At 41.5% G+C, this 17,098-nt stretch overlaps 1 protein-coding gene across 1 annotated transcript; it reads left to right on the plus strand.

Moving 5' to 3' along the window:
* Positions 1-276: 276 nt before the first annotated feature.
* On the plus strand, positions 277-14,296 carry LOC123490706 (DNA-directed primase/polymerase protein-like; the record flags this gene model as incomplete). The annotated part of the gene is made up of 8 exons (XM_045220590.1): positions 277-386; positions 658-820; positions 1,235-1,338; positions 7,878-7,964; positions 9,734-9,842; positions 12,166-12,242; positions 12,465-12,511; positions 12,737-14,296. Coding segments are annotated over 8 exons (982 nt in total), but the record flags the coding sequence as incomplete, so codon positions are not given.
* Between the last annotated feature and the right edge of the window lie 2,802 nt (positions 14,297-17,098).

Genomic DNA, 17,098 nt, shown 5'->3' on the forward strand with positions numbered 1-17,098 from the left:
GTGTTGTTATCGTCGCAACGGGAGGGTGCTAGAGTATTGAAAACGGGGGTGCCAATAATTTTGACCGCTGTCTTTTTTATTAAACAAAATCTATTTCTCTGTGCAGTTGTATTAGTATAAAATAAGATAATTTCTCAATTTTTCTGAGCATACAATATAGCTCAGTATTTGTATTATTTATTTTATACAGTCATTTATTGGTAATCTTTATCAAGGGTACCAATAATTATGGACCTGACTGTAAATCCTATGTATTATTATTATTATTACTATTAGGGGGCTGATTGGAAGTCCACAGGCCAAGAGGCCCAGACAGGAAGAGAGGGACCTCAGCTTCCTGTTGGTGAAAGACAAGGACGGACAGGAGGGGCTTTTTGTTGACCTCGGTAAGTGTCACCTAAAGTATCTTGAAAAGTCAATTTGACCTTTACTTTCAAATGAGGCTGAAATAGTCGATAAAAGCATTGAAAACAAATCTTTCTTATCTTTGCATTTTGTTCTGTTTTAGATTATTATATCTATTTTATTGCTGTGTTTGTCCATCATTTGTTTTTTGACAACCAGTTTGATTTATCTTGTCAATGCATTGTAAATTGTGTCAGTAATACTAATTTCCACTTGTTTGTGTTCATTTATGTTATAATGGATGAAATGTAGGTGTGTACACCAAGAACAGAAACTTCCGTCTCTACAAGTCATCCAAGGTGGGGAAGAATGCAGCCTTCACTGTTGCCGAGGACAACAAGTTCATCACCAAACCTAAAAGGAACGTCTCTGCAGAGGAGTGCTTGTTCCAGTCCTCCTTAATCAGCAACGTGAGGTATAGATGAAGTGAAGGGTGGAGTTGTCCCTAGATGCTGATCTTGGGTCAGTTTAGCATTTTCCCCACTAATGGGCAGGTTGGCATTTATTGGGATGACTCATGGGATGGTGATCCTAGATCTGTACCTAGGGGAAACTTTACCCCAGAACTACAGGTGACTTGAATGTGTACTTTTTTTTTAATGCTATCACACAAGCCCACTGAATACTGGTTTCATCATGCGACATTAAGTGGGAGGAAGGAAGGGCAGGGGTGTGTGTTGAAGATTAACATTTGGATTGAGATGGAAGTGCTTGACTATTCAACATGCTTAATATTCCGACATGCTGCATAATATGTGTGACTAGGATAACATTTGTGTTGAATCTAATGATAATGAATGATTATGTCTTTTTCAATATTGGTTTGCAGTTTCACCGGTCAGAAGATTCTGACATGGGACCTCCATGAAGAGAGGGACGGGATATGCCCCAAGCCTCAGGCTCAGCTGGGTTCGACTTCACACTGTGTTTCAGGTACTGACCCCCAGAAGACAGAGCTGTGTGTGTGTTGTGTGCGTGCAAAGTTGTTAATGGCCACACCCACACCAGGTGAATCATTCTTTCAAATATATTAGATTATTTATGCGAGCAAAGTTGTTAATGGCCTCACCCAAACCCTGTGAATCATTCTATAAAATATATTAGATTATTTGTCACTGGTTTACACACAATACCCCATAATGTCAAGTGGAATTATGTTTTTAGAAATGTTTACAAATGAAAAGCTGAAATGTCTTGAGTCAATAGGTATTCAACCCCTTTGTTATGGCAAGCCTAAAAAAGTTCAGGAATAACAATTTGCTTAACAACTCACATAATAAGTTGCATGGACTCACTGTGTGCTACCTCATCTCTGTACCCAACACATAAAGATAATTGTAAGGTCCCTCAGTTGAGCAGTGAATTCCAAACACAGATTCAACCACAAAGACCAGGGAGGTTTTCCAATGCCTCGCAAAATAGTGCACCTATTGGTAGATGGGTAAAAAAAAAATGCAGATATTGAATATCCCTTTGAGCATGGTGAAGTTATTAATTAGGCTTTGGATGGTGTGTCAATACACCTAGTCACTACAAAGATATAGGCATCCATCCTAACTCAGTTGCCGGATAGGAAGGAAACCACTCAGGGATTTCACCATGAGGCCAATGGTGACTTCAAAACAGTTACAGAGTTGAATGGCTGTGATAGGAGAAAACTGAGGATGGATCAACAACATTGTAGTAACTCCACAATACTAACCTAAATGACAAAGTGAAAAGAAGAAAGCATGTACAGAATAAAAAATAGGCAAAATCCTAGAGGAAAACCTCCTTCATTCTTCTTTCCACCAGACACTGGGAGATTAATTCACCTTTCAGCAGGACAATAACCTAAAACAAGGCCACATCTACACTGGAGTTGCTTACCAAGAAGACAGTAAATGTTCCTGAGTGGCCAAGTTACAGTTTTGACTTAAATCTACTTGAAAACCTTTGGCAAGACCTGGAAATGGTTGTCTAGCAATGATCAACAACCAATTTGACAGAGCTTGAACAATTTTGAAAAGAATAATGGGCAAATGTTGCACAATCCAGATGTGGAAAGCTCTTAGACTTATCCAGAAAGACTCAGGGGTGTGGATACTTATGTAAATGATTTCTGCATTTTATTTTAAATACATTTGCCAAAAAATTCTAAAAACATGTTTTCACTTTGTCATTATGAGGTGTTGTGTGCAGATGGGTGAGAAACATATATATTTAATCCATTTTGAATTCAGGCTTTAACACAACAAAATGTGGAATAAGTCAAGGCGGCAGGTAGCTTAGTGGGTAAGAGCGTTGTGCCAGTAACCGAAAGGTCGCTGGTTCTAATCCCCGAGCCGACTAAGTCGCTCTGGATAAGAGCGTCTGCTAAATGACTAAAATAAAAATGTATAAATACTTTCTGAAGGCCCTGTGTGTGTGTATACAAGTATATACAGTTGAAGTCGGAAGTTTACATACACCTTAGCCAAATACATTTAAACTCAGTTTTTCACAATTCCTGACATCTAATCCTAGTAAAACGTCCCTGTCTTAGGTCAGTTAGGATCACCACTTTATTTTAAGAATGTGAAATGTCAGAATAATAGTAGAGAGAATGATTTATTTCAGCTTTTATTTCTTTCATCACATTCCCAGTGGGTCAGAAGTTGCCTTTAAATTGTAGCATTGCCTTTAAATTGTTTAACTTGGGTCAAACGTTTCGTGTAACCTTCCACAAGCTTCCCACAATAAGTTGTGTGAATTTTGGCCCATTCCTCCTGACAGAGCTGGTGTAACTGAGTCAGGTTTGTAGGCCTCCTTGCTCGCACATGCTTTTTCAGTTCTGCTCACAGATTTTCTATAGGATTGAGGTCAGGTTTTTGTGATGGCCACTCCAATACCTTGACTTTGTTGTCCTTAAGCCATTTTGCAACAACTTTGGATGTATGCTTGGGGTCATTGTCCATTTGGAAGACCCATTTGCGACCAAGCTTTAACTTCCTGACTGATGTCTTGAGATTTTGCTTCAATATATCCACATAATTTTCCTTCCTCATGATGCCATCTATTTTGTGAAGTGCACCAGTCCCTCCTGCAGCAAAGCACCCCCACAGCATGATGCTGCCACCCCTGTGCTTCACGGTTGGGATGGTGTTCTTCGGCTTGCAAGCCTTCCCCTTTTTCCTCCGAACATAACGATGGTCATTATGGCCAAACAGTTCTATTTTTGTTTCATCAGACCAGAGGACATTTCTCCAAAAAGTGCAGTTGCAAACCGTAGTCTGGCTTTTTTATGGCGGTTTTGGAGCAGTGACTTCTTCCTTGCTGTGAGGCCTTTCAGGTTATGTTGAAATAGGACTCGTTTTACTGTGGATATAGATACCTTTGTACCTGTTTCCTCCAGCATCTTCACAAGGTCCTTTGCTGTTGTTCTGGGATTGATTTGCACTTTTCGCACCAAAGTACGTTCATCTGTAGGAGACAGAACGCGTCTCCTTCCTGAGCGGTATGACGGCTGCGTGATCCCATGGTGTTTATACTTGCGTACTATTGTTTGTACAGATGAATGTGGTACCTTCAGGCATTTGGAAATTGCTCCCAAGGATGATCCAGACTTGTGGAGGTCTTGGCTGATTTTCTTTTGATTTTCTCATGATGTCAAGCAAAGAGGCACTGAGTTTTGAAGGTATGCCTTGAAATACATCCACAGGTAGACCTCCAATTGACTCAAATTATGTCAATTAGCCTATCAGAAGCTTCTAAAGTCATCATTTTCTGGAATTTTCCAAGCTGTTTAAAGTCACAGTCAACTTAGTGTATGTACAGTTCTGACCCACTGGAATTGTGATACAGTGAATTATAAGTGAAATAATCTGTTTGTAAACAATTGTTGGAAAAATTACTTGTGTCATGCGCAAAGTAGATGTCCGAACCGACTTTCCAAAACTATAGTTTGTTAACAAGACATTTTTGGAGTGGTTGAAAAACGAGTTTTAATGACTCCAACCTAAGTGTATGTAAACGTGTATAGTAAAAATAAAGAAAAACCCTTGAATGAGTAGGTGTGTCCAAAGTTTTGACTGGTACTGTAACCAGTCAAAACTTTGGACACACCTACTCATTCAAGGGTTTTTCTTTATTTTTACTATTTTCTACATTGTAGAATAATAGTGAAGACATCAAAACTATGAAATAACACATATGGAATAATGTAGTAACCAAAAAAGTGTTGAACAAATCCAAATATATTTGATATTTGATATTCTTCAGGTAGCCACCCTTTGCCTTTATGACAGCTTTGCACACTCTTGGCATTCTCTCAACCAGCTTCATGAGGTAGTCACCTGGAATGCATTTCAATTAACAGGTGTGCCTTCTTTAAAAGTTAATTTGTGGAATTTCTTTCCTTCTTAATGCGTTTGAGCCAATCAGTTGTGTTGTGACAAGGTATGGGTGGTATACAGAAGATAGCCCTATTTGGTAAAAGACCAAGTCCATATTATGGCAAGAACAGCTCAAATAAGCAAAGAGAAACGACAGTCCATCATTACTTTAAGACATGAAGGTCAGTCAATACGGAAACTTTCAAGAGCTTTGGAAGTTTCTTCAAGTGCACTTGCAAAAACCATCAAGCGCTATTATGAAACTGGCTCTCATGAGGACCACCACAGGAAAGGAAGACCCAGAGTTACCTCTGCTGCAGAGGATAAGTTCATTAGAGTTAACTGCACCTCAGATTGCAGCCCAAATAAATGCTTCACAGAGTTCAAGTAACAGACACATCTCAACATCAACTGTTCAGAGGAGACTGCGTGAATCAGGCCTTCATGGTCGAATTGCTGCAAAGAAACCACTACTAAAGGACACCAATGAGAATAAAAGACTTGCTTGGGCCAAGAAACACGAGACCGGTGGAAATCTGTCTTTTGGTCTGATGAGTCAAAATTTGAGATTTTTGGTTACAACCGCTGTGTCTTTGTGAGACGCAGAGTAGGTGAACGGATGATCTCTGCATGTGTGGTCCCAGCATGAAGCACGGAGGAGGAGGTGTGATGGTGTGGGGGTGCTTTGCTGGTGACACTGTCAGTGATTTATTTAGAATTCAAGGCACACTTAACCAGCATGGTTACCACAGCATTCTGCAGCGATACGCCATCCCATCTGGTTTGCGCTTAGTGGGACTATAATTTGTTTTTCAACAGGACAATGACCCAACTCACCTCCAGGCTGTGTAAGGGCTATTTTACCAAAAAGGAAAGTGATAGAGTGCTGCATCAGATGACCTGGCCTCCACAATCACCCGACCTCAACCCAATTGAGATGGTTTGGGATCAGTTGGACCGCAGAGTGAAGGAAAAGCAGCCAAGAAGTGCTCAGCATATGTGGGAACTCCTTCAAGACTGTTGGAAAAGCATTCCAGGTGACTACCTCATGAAGCTGGTTGAGAGAATGCAACACTGTCATCACGGCAAAGGGTGGCTACATTGAAGAATCTAAAATCTAAAACATATTTTGATTTGTTTGACTTTTTTTGTTACTACATGATTTCTTATGTGATATTTCGTAGTTTTGATGTCTTCACTATTATTCTACAATGTATTTTTAAATTTTATACAGGTAAAAATTTTGGTTTTTGACTGGTAGTACATACAGTGAGGGAAAAAAGTATTTGATCCCCTGCCTATTTTGTATGTTTGCCCACTGACAAAGAAATGATCAGTCTATAATTTTAATGGTAGGTTTATTTGAACAGTGAGAGACAGAATAACAACAAATAAATCCAGAAAAACGCATGTCAAAAATGTTATAAATTGATTTTCATTTTAATGAGGGAAATAAGTATTTGACCCTCTCAATCAGAAAGATTTCTGGGTCCCAGGTGTCTTTTATACAGGTAACAAGCTGAGATTAGGAGCACACTCTTAAAGGAGTGCTCTAATCTCAGCTTGTTACCTGTATAAGACACCTGTCCACAGAAGCAATCACTCAATCAGATTCCAAACTCTCCACCATGGCCAAGACCAAAGAGCTCTCCAAGAATGTCAGGGACAAGATTGTAGACCTACACAAGGCTGGAATGGGCTACAAGACCATCGCCAAGCAGCTTGGTGAGAAGGTGACAACAGTTGGTTGCGATTATTCGCAAATGGAAGAAACACAAAATAACTGTCAATCTCCCTCGGCCTGGGGCCCCATGCAAGATCTCACCTCGCGGAGTTGCAATGATCATGAGAACGGTGAGGAATCAGCCCAGAACTACACGGGAGGATCTTGTCAATGATCTCAAGGCAGCTGGGACCATAGTCACCAAGAAAACAATTGGTAACACACTACGCTGTGAAGGACTGAAATCCTGCAGCGCCCGCAAGATCCCCCTGCTCAAGAAAGCACATATACAGGGCCGTCTGAAGTTTGCCAATGAACATCTGAATGATTCAGAGGAGAACTGGGTAAAAGTGTTGTGGTTCGGATGAGACCAAAATCGAGCTCTTTGGCATCAACTCAACTCGCCGTGTTTGGAGGAGGAGGAATGGCCTATGACCCCAAGAACACCATCCCCACCGTCAAACATGGAGGTGGAAACATTATGCTTTGGGGGTGTTTTTCTGCTAAGGGGACAGGACAACTTCACCACATCAAAGGGACGATGAACCATCATCAAATCTTGGGTGAGAACCTCCTTCCCTCAGCCAGGGCATTGAAAATGGGTCGTGGATGGGTATTCCAGCATGACAATGACCCAAAACACACGGCCAAGGCAACAAAGGAGTGGCTCAAGAAGAAGCCCATTAAGGTCCTGGAGTGGCCTAGCCAGTCTCCAGACCTTAATCCCATAGAAAATCTGTGGAGGGAGCTGAAGGTTCGAGTTGCCAAACGTCAGCCTCGAAACCTTAATGACTTGGAGAAGATCTGCGAAGAGGAGTGGAACAAAATCCCTCCTGAGATGTCTGCAAACCTGGTGGCCAACTACAAGAAACGTCTGACCCTGTGATTATCAACAAGAGTTTTGCCACCAAGTACTAAGTCATGTTTTGCAGAGGGGTCAAATACTTATTTCCCTCATTAAAATGCAATTCAATTTATAACATTTTTGACATGCGTTTTCTGGATTTTTTTGTTGTTATTCTGTCTCTCACTGTTCAAATAAACCTACCATTAAAATTATAGACTGATCATTACTTTGGCAGTGGGCACACATACAAAATCAGCAGGGGATTAAATACGTTTTTCCCTCACTGTATACACACACACACACACACGAATGAACACAACTTTGAGTTTGCACTTTTGGTGACTATTCCATTGCGCCAGGCAGTCAAGCTTACCTCAAGCATTTCAAGGAATATAACATATGTATTTGACCCAGGTCTGGAGTTTTCTCTGCCAACGTTAAACTGCTGGCTAATACTGGTTTTGACTGAAAAACACAGGGGTTATTGAATTGAATAGCCTTTCTGTCTTCTATGAAAGATATTGTTTTGTTTGTCATCCTTCAATGTAAGACTCTTTGGGAGGTTACCAGTGTTCTCCTCACAAAGAAGTGGACAACTTCGTTCTTTCTGTGGTGAAAAAGGATGGCATCCAAGGAAGTACGTTTTCAGCAGCTACTAGATAAATACTGTATATGCATCCTTTTAGATGCACTGCATGTAATAAAACAATCTATGACTGCTGCTGCATGACAAAGATCTGTACTATATCAAATTAACCAAGTTGAAGTGTTGAAATAGTGGGGGAAAAAAAGTATTTAGTCAGCCACCAATTGTGCAAGTTCTCCCACTTAAAAAGATGAGAGAGGCCTGTAATTTTCATCATAGGTACACGTCAACTATGACAGACAAATTGAGGAAAAAAAAATCCAGAAAATCACATTGTAGGATTTTTAATGAATTTATTTGCAAATTATGGTGGAAAATAAGTATTTGGTCACCTACAAACAAGCAAGATTTCTGGCTCTCACAGACCTGTAACTTCTTCTTTAAGAGGCTCCTCTGTCCTCCACTCGTTACCTGTATTAATGGCACCTGTTTGAACTTGTTATCAGTATAAAGACACCTGTCCACAACCTCAAACAGTCACACTCCAAACTCCACTATGGCCAAGACCAAAGAGCTGTCAAAGGACACCAGAAACAAAAGTGTAGACCTGCACCAGGCTGGGAAGACTGAATCTGCAATAGGTAAGCAGCTTGGTTTGAAGAAATCAACTGTGGGAGCAATTATTAGGAAATGGAAGACATACAAGACCACTGATAATCTCCCTCGATCTGGGGCTCCACGCAAGATCTCACCCGTGGGGTCAAAATGATCACAAGAACGGTGAGCAAAAATCCCAGAACCACACGGGGGACCTAGTGAATGACCTGCAGAGAGCTGGGACCAAAGTAACAAAGCCTACCATCAGTAACACACTACGCCGCCAGGGACTCAAATCCTGCAGTGCCAGACGTGTCACCCTGCTTAAGCCAGTACATGTCCAGGCCCGTCTGAAGTTTGCTAGAGTGCATTTGGATGATCCAGAAGAGGATTGGGAGAATGTCATATGGTCAGATGAAACCAAAATAGAACTTTTTGGTAAAAACTCAACTCGTCGTGTTTGGAGGACAAAGAATGCTGAGTTGCATCCAAAGAACACCATACCTACTGTGAAGCATGGGGGTGGAGACATCATGCTTTGGGGCTGTTTTTTCTGCAAAGGGACCAGGACGACTGATCCGTGTAAAGGAAAGAATGAATGGGGCCATGTATCGTGAGATTTTGAGTGAAAACCTCCTTCCATCAGCAAGGGCATTGAAGATGAAACGTGGCTGGGTCTTTCAGCATGACAATGATCCCAAACACACCGCCCGGGCAACGAAGGAGTGGCTTCGTAAGAAGCATTTCAAGGTCCTGGAGTGGCCTAGCCAGTCTCCAGATCTCAACCCCATAGAAAATCTTTGGAGGGAGTTGAACGTCCGTGTTGCCCAGCGACAGCCTCAAAACATCACTGCTCTAGAGGAGATCTGCATGGAGGAATGGGCCAAAATACCAGCAACAGTGTGTGAAAACCTTGTGAAGACCTACAGAAAACGTTTGACCTGTGTCATTGCCAACAAAGGGTATATAACAAAGTATTGAGAAACTTTTGTTATTGACCAAATACTTATTTTCCACCATAATTTGCCAATAAATTCATTAAAAATCCTACAATGTGATTTTCTGGATTTTTTTCTCATTTTGTCTGTCATAGTTGACGTGGTACCTATGATGAAAATTACAGGCCTCTCTCATCTTTTTAAGTGGGAGAACTTGCACAATTGGTGGCTGACTAAATACTTTTTTCCCCACTGTATTAAAGTTTCCAATATTTTCCCCAACAGGCATACGACGGTGGAACTACTTTGTATCAGAGCAGTTACTTGTCTATGACATCCTGAAGTACCGCTGGTGTCAGAATGTGGACCGGTTCCACAAAAGTAACAACATCATGTGAGTGTCTAGTTTGGAACTGAGGGAATCTATCGGTCTCAGTAGTCCAAAGTGTCATCTTTCCTTCCTCTCTTTACGGTATTATGCATTGATCTAAAAGGACTGGACGGGTGAAAGCAAATGGCCCTATAGGTGGCCACCGTGTTATTTCCACCTATCCTGTTCTTTCAGATCAGTGCAGTTGAAGGAGAGGAAGCCATTTCAAATCCATCCTGATAAAGCCCTTTGTGAGTGAATCCAGAGAGGAAGAGGTGAAGTGAGATATCTGTCCGCACGAAAATATAGCGTTAAGCAGTAGAAGTGGGGATTTTTTGTATAGAGGTCAATGAATTGAATTGCTAATTTGCTACTTGAGGCTTATTTGATCGAATAGAAGTTTTGTAATGTTTAGGTTGTTACAAATGTACTGATATACAGTGCATTCGGAAAGTATTCAGATCCCTTCCCTTCTTCCACATTGTTACATTACAGCCTTATTTGAAAATGGATTAAATAATTTTTTTCCCTCATACACACAATACCCCATAGTGACAAAGCTAAAACAGGTTTTTAGACATTTTAGCAAATGTATTACAAATTAAAAACAGAAATACCTTATTTACATAAGTATTCAGACCCTTTGCTATGAGACTCAAAATTGAGCTCAGGTGCATCCTGTTTCCATTGATCATCCTTGAGATGTTTCTACAACTTGAGTGGAGTCCACCTGTGGTATATTCAATTGATTCGACATGATTTGGAAAGGCACACACCTGTCTATATAAGGTCCCACAGTTGACAGTGCATGTCAGAGCAAAAACCAAGCCATGAGGTCGAAGGAATTGTCCGTAGTGCTCCGAGACAGGATTGTGTTGAGGCACAGATCTGGGGAAGGTACCAAACAATTTCTGCAGCATTGAAGGTCCCCAAGAACACAGTTGCCTAATTCATTCTTAAATGGAAGAAGTTTGGAACCACCAAGACTCTTCCTAGAGCAATCGGGGGAGAAGGGCCTTGGTCAGGGAGGTGACCAAGAACCCAATGGTCACTCTGACAGAGCTCCAGAGTTCCTCTGTGGAGATGGGAGAACCTTCCAGAAGGACAACCATCTCTGCAGCACTCCACCAATCAGGCCTTTATGGTAGAGTGGCCAGAGTGAAAGGCACATGACAGCCCGCTTGGATTTTGCCAAAAGGCACCTAAAGGACTCTCAGACCATGAGAAACAAGATTATCTGGTCTGATGAAATCAAGATTGAACTCTTTAGCCTGAATGCCAAGCGTCAAGTCTGGTGAAAACCTGGCACCATCCCTACGGTGAAGCATGGTGGTGGCAGTATCATGCTGTGGGGGTGTTTTTCAGCGGCAGGGACTGGGAGACTAGTCAGGATCGAGGGAAAGATGAACGGAGCAAAGTACAGAGAGATCCTTGATGAAAACCTGCTCCAGAGCACTCAGGACCTCTGACTGAGCGAAGGTTCACCTTCCAACGGGACAACGACCATAAGCACACAGCCAAGATAACGCAGGAGTGGCTTTCGGGACAAGTCTCTGAAAGTCCTTGAGTGGCCAGCCAGAGCCCAGACTTGAACCCAATCTAACATCTGGAGAGACCTGAAAATAGCTGTGCAGCGACGCTCCCCTTCCAACCTGACAGAGCTTGAGAGGATTTGCAGAGAAGAATGGGAGAAACTCCCCAAATACAGGTGTGCCAAGCTTGTAGCGTCATACCCAAGAAGACTCAAGGCTGTAATCGCTTCCAAAGGTGTTTCAACAAAGAACTGAGTAAAGTGTTTGAATTCTTATGTAAATATGGTATTTCAATTTGTTATTTTTAATACATTTGCAAACATTTCTAAAAACCAGTTTTTGCTTTGTCATTTTGGGGTATTGTGTGTAGATTGATGAGGGGAAAAAAACAATTTAATCCATTTTAGAATAAGGCTGTAACAAAAGTCAAGTGGTCTGAATACTTTCTGAGTGCACTGTAAGTGGACACACATGGCATCCCGGCAACTTTGAGAAAAAATATGATATTGGAGTTGTGCCTGTTGTTCACATGCAAATCTGCCCTCTCATTGGCTAGAATGTTCCCGCCTGCCTTCCGCCTTGATACTCTTTGGTGAATCTCAAACTTTTTCCTAATTCCTCCTTTCCTTGATTCCTTAATTTCTCGACTTTCTTCTCAAAATGCATCCGAGGAGAAGATCCTTGGTGCCTCCCCTAGGACCTTCTCCAATGTGTTGCGAGAAGGAGGCAAGAGAACACAAGGAATTGAGGGTAGACTTTTGAGATTAACACCCTGCTTTTGTCCCTTGACTTTTCTGTCCCTTCTTCCCCCACAGGATTCTGGTGGATCTCAAAGAGGAGGTCTGGTACCAGAAGTGTCACGACCCTGCTTGCAAGAGCTTCAGATCTTCCAGTACGCGCTGGTTAACATTGAAATAGTATTGAAGTAAAAATAGTATTGACTTTGATTAAATAGAATAGATCTAATAGTATTGACACAAGTCGTCTTATAACCACAATCGAGAGCCTGTGTTTTAGGTGATTGGTGTACCAGTATGTCATTCATTGAAATGACATTGGAACAGCAGGAAATCTTACAGATTGTGCCTTTAAACCAATAATTTCCCCCTTCCAGGTTACCCATTACCACAGGACATCTGCGTTAGCTACCTCATAACAATGGTGAGTTCTGCACCTGTTCCCCTCACTGCTACAAAAGTCTGATTCGCCTCAGTCACACTTGTTGCCATTTTATTAGAAAATTACATCACCGCAAGAACCAAAAGGAGACTCTGTTGGGTACCTGACTTCCTCTCGCTACATGAATGGGTATCTCAAGAAAGAATCCCCCAATAACAAAATCAATGTCAAAGCTAATAAGCTGTGTGTTTGTCTATTTGGCGGCAGGATGAGGAGGACCAGGCGTATCTGATGGACGACGTGGGGAACATCGAGCTCAGCCAGACACCCCCAGCTGAGAAGTACCAGGGGGGCTCGGCAGCAACACTTCCCCAGGGAGAAGGCCGCGATCCCTGGGGAGATGAGCCAGACGACCAGGCCTACCTGGAGGCCCTGGAGGATGTCGAGAGAAGCACAGGCGATTTGGCAGAGGATGATGTCCCAGATGAGCTTCTGCTCCAAACCATGACTGAGTTTGAGTCCCTCAAAGATTTGTGCTTGTCGGGCCACTAAGTGTTATTGGCGCATTTTTCTTCAATTCTGTTCATGGAGACACAGGGTGAGCAGGCTTTTGCTCCAGCTCAGACGGAACCCACCCCATTGAACTATTCAAGGGCTTGATGCTTAGTTGAATTAGGTTTGGTGAGGTGCTGGGCTGGAACAAAAGCCTGCCAGCCTGTGTCTCCAGGAGCAGAATGGAAGAAGACTGCATTAGAGGGAGGTTATACTTGTCCAACAATTAATTTCTCATTTGTAATACAGTAATTCAGTACAATGTTCAATTTCAATTACTGGCTGTTAATGCACTTTATGAACAGAGGTTTTTCCCAATTACCTAGGCCTATTCAATGCAAGGTAGCAGGGGTCTCCCAACAGGTCGATCGCAAGCTACCAGTAGCTCGCAGCCCACCGATGAGTAGCGAGCCAAACAATTCTGAAAGTACATGCAAGTTTCATGTGTTCCACTGCAAACAGTCATAAACAAATCTCACAAGTATCAGACACCGCAAGCTCCCAGCTACTATCTAGTCAATGCAACATTGACATTATCCCACCCCAGGTAAGCCATTATTGGCTTAAAAACCCAAACCTAACACAATATCTGCCAAATTAATATCCAGCAATATTGCCAGTCTGTCTGTGTGGTGTGTTTGTCTATCACTCCGTGTGTAGCCAGATATGATAACTGTCTTGTGGGTTGACAGAAATACTTTCCCCCAAAACTTCTCAATTATCATGAGTAAGTATATCATTTGTATCTATTATTTGTTATTTGCAAACTTTGCCATGAAATGAGCAGCACAGAACCGTCGTTAGACCGACACATTAGACGGCACATTCCTCAGTCGTTAGATTCGCAATTAAAGGGCCAGATGCGCAAAAAACCCAGATATTAGTTAGTTTCCTTCCAGATTTAAGCATTGACATGGACTTTTGATGTTTCGCTATGAATAATTGTAATTTTGAGAGTGAAAACGCAAAAAATCAAAGCCATTTTTTAAAAGTAGCTATCATGGTAGAAAAGGTTGGAGACCCCTGCGTTATAGCGTGGCGCACTATAACAGACTTGAAGGTAATTTATGGTTAAGCCGACAGGAACAGCGTTCATTATGAATGCAATCTCCACTAATTTCTGGGAATATGCCGTTAAAAAGAGCATTGTCGGCTGTGTAGTGCGCTGTACTATAAAGCACCTTGCATTGAATGCCGGCCCTACTGGTTGTTCTGATAGCATAGCTTGTTAAGATGTTTCTGATAACTGAACATTGATAAACTTCCAACTCCTTACCTGTTTTTTCGTCCTTGTTTGTTCTGGATTATTTTATGGGTGATTTTATAATTGTATTATATGACTGCAAACCATTTATCTGCAAATTGAGTCACCAAGCGTGTGTCCACAGGCGTGGAAGGAAGCTAAAGTAATTCCACTGCCTAAAAATAGTAAAGCACCCTTTGCTGGCTCTTGCTACCTGTTCTTAGTAAATGGATGGAGAGAATTGTGTTTGACCAAATACATTTTACATGTAATAATTTAGCAGACGCTCTTATCCAGAGCGACTTACACTAGTGAGTGGATATATTTTCATTTGTACTGGTCACCCTGGTGTTGCAAGTGCCATGCTCTACCAAATGAGCCACACAATGTAATTTTTCAGAGAACAAGTTAACTACTGAATTGCAGCATGCATATAGAGTAGGGCACTCAACTTGTACTGCACTGTCTCCAGATGAAAGATGATCGGATAAAATAAATGGATAATAAGATGATCGTTGGAGCTGTATTGTTAGATTTCAGTGCAGCCTTTGTTACTGATCATAAATTGTTATTGAAGAAATTCACTTGCTATGACTTTACATCACCTGCAATCATATGGTTGGAGAGTTATTTATCCAATAGAACCCAGTGTTCAATGGATGTTTCTCTAACATCAGATATGTAGTGTGGTGTCCCTCAGGGCAGTTGCCTTGGGCCGCTACGCTTCTCTATTTTTACAAATGATTTGCCACTGGTCTTACACAAAGCTAGAATTACTACATATGTGGATGATTCCACACTTAACATTCAGCACCCAAAGCCAGTGAGCTCACTGAAATTCTAAATAAAGAGTTAGTATCAGAATAGGTGGCTAATAATAAACTGGTCTTAAATACATCAAAAACTAAAGGCATTTTATTTGGACATCAAGACATTAAGACCTAAACCTCAACTGGAGTTGTGCATAAAGGGTGTGACCACTGAGCAAGTTGAGGAAGCTTCACTCCTAGGTATAACATTGGATGGTCAAGTATCATGATCAAGTCATGTTGACAAAGTTGTGAAGATGGGGGAAGGGTTATAAAAAATATGTTCTGAGTTTTTTTTTATACAAAAAAATCAACTGTACTAGTTGTTAAGGCTCTGGTCTTGTCCCACCTTGATTTCTGTCCGTCTGGTAATATGGTCAAGTGCGGCAAAGAAAGACCTAGCAAAGCTGCAGCTGGCTCAAAACAGAGCAGCACATACAGAACTAACAACATGCATGCCAGTCTATCCTGGTTGAGGGTTGATGAGAGATGAACTGCTTCTCTTCTAGTTTATGAGAAATATTACTGTGATGAAAATTCCAGATTGTCTGCATAATCAAATAACATTCAGCTCAGACACCTATACATATCCCACAAGACATGCCACCAGGGTCTCTTCACAGTCCAAGTCCAAAACGAAGTCACGGCAACACACAGTATTATACAGATCACATGGAACTCCCAACTCCAATTACTCAAGCAAAACTACCTTCAGGAAACAGATTAAACTCATGGAACGGCGGGGACACACAAACACATTTTTTAGTTCGATTGTTTGTATATTGTATTTTTAATATGTGTGACTGTCCTTGTCTATCAGTGTTTTGTTACTTGTCATGTTTTGTGTTTTCTGTGGACCCCAGGAAGAGTAGCAGATGCTTCTGCAAAAGCTAATGGGAATGTAAATAAACAAATAAAACCATGCATTTTATGAATAAAATCAACGGTTTCATCATATTGTGTACATCACAAAGAATGTCCGTATACAACAACAAAAATTGCAATGAAGCAGAGAGAGCTGGGACAAACAAGTGTTTATTTGGTACAGTTGAGTAAATGAAAGGTATGAATTTTACTCCTGTACAAAACACATCGAAACCGAACACTGCTATGTCGATTTAAGGAGAGCTCAAGTTCCTAGTATTGGCCATCTGTGACGGTGTCTCGAAACATGTGATCAAGCAGATAAACCTAATCATGTACAGAACAATGTTAACAAACAGGTCAAAGTGCATCATGAGCGCTTAATTCATTGTTAAATAACCTGAATTCACAAAGGACCCTTTTTTTCTTTGTTAGATCTCAAAGGAGACTGAAATGTCTATAATGTGGTTCCTTATATAGAGGTAAATGATGGTTAGGCCTAACACAAAGTCGTCACAATTTTTTTCCAAAAAAAGCTAACTTGCAAGGGGCCAGCGAGCCATGGCTTGGTACTAGCTTAAACCAGCTTAATCTGATCAATCTCCAGGGTATCCTTCATTAGGCATCAAATGGGAGCAAACATCTTCAAATGGATGGTGAGTGTGCATTCCAATTGGACAAAGGTCAGTTTTGCCACCTCCGTTTGAAAACATTATTTAAAAGCATTGGATTTGTGTAAGCATGGGCTAGCTCGAGAGACTTTGCACCATTTCTTACACCCAATTATTCCTTTTACATCCATCAGGGGGAGTGAACGAGTGCACATTTCGGGGAGAGAATCGGAATTGGGCAGCTGGCTCCTGATTGTTGCCTTCTGAATACGACCCAGATTCCCATCGGCAGACAGGACTATGCTTTCTGTGGATAGGACAGGTCCCAGCGTGTGCATTTTGGCACATTGAAACCACTGTAGTTTTAAAAAGACACTTACGGAATAAATGTTTCTGTGTGAGAGCAGAGACATTGGTGGCACTTTGCATGTGCAATACCAGAACGAAAACACACAACCTAGTCTTTTATCCCTGCTGTGTGGGAGGCTTGTTTCCTTTGCCAGGGTTTTGTGCCATTAGCAGTTCACAAGATCATAACAGAACACCTTTC

This window comes from Coregonus clupeaformis, unplaced genomic scaffold (assembly GCF_020615455.1).
Source record: "Coregonus clupeaformis isolate EN_2021a unplaced genomic scaffold, ASM2061545v1 scaf4454, whole genome shotgun sequence".
NCBI classification, from domain to species: domain Eukaryota; kingdom Metazoa; phylum Chordata; class Actinopteri; order Salmoniformes; family Salmonidae; genus Coregonus; species Coregonus clupeaformis.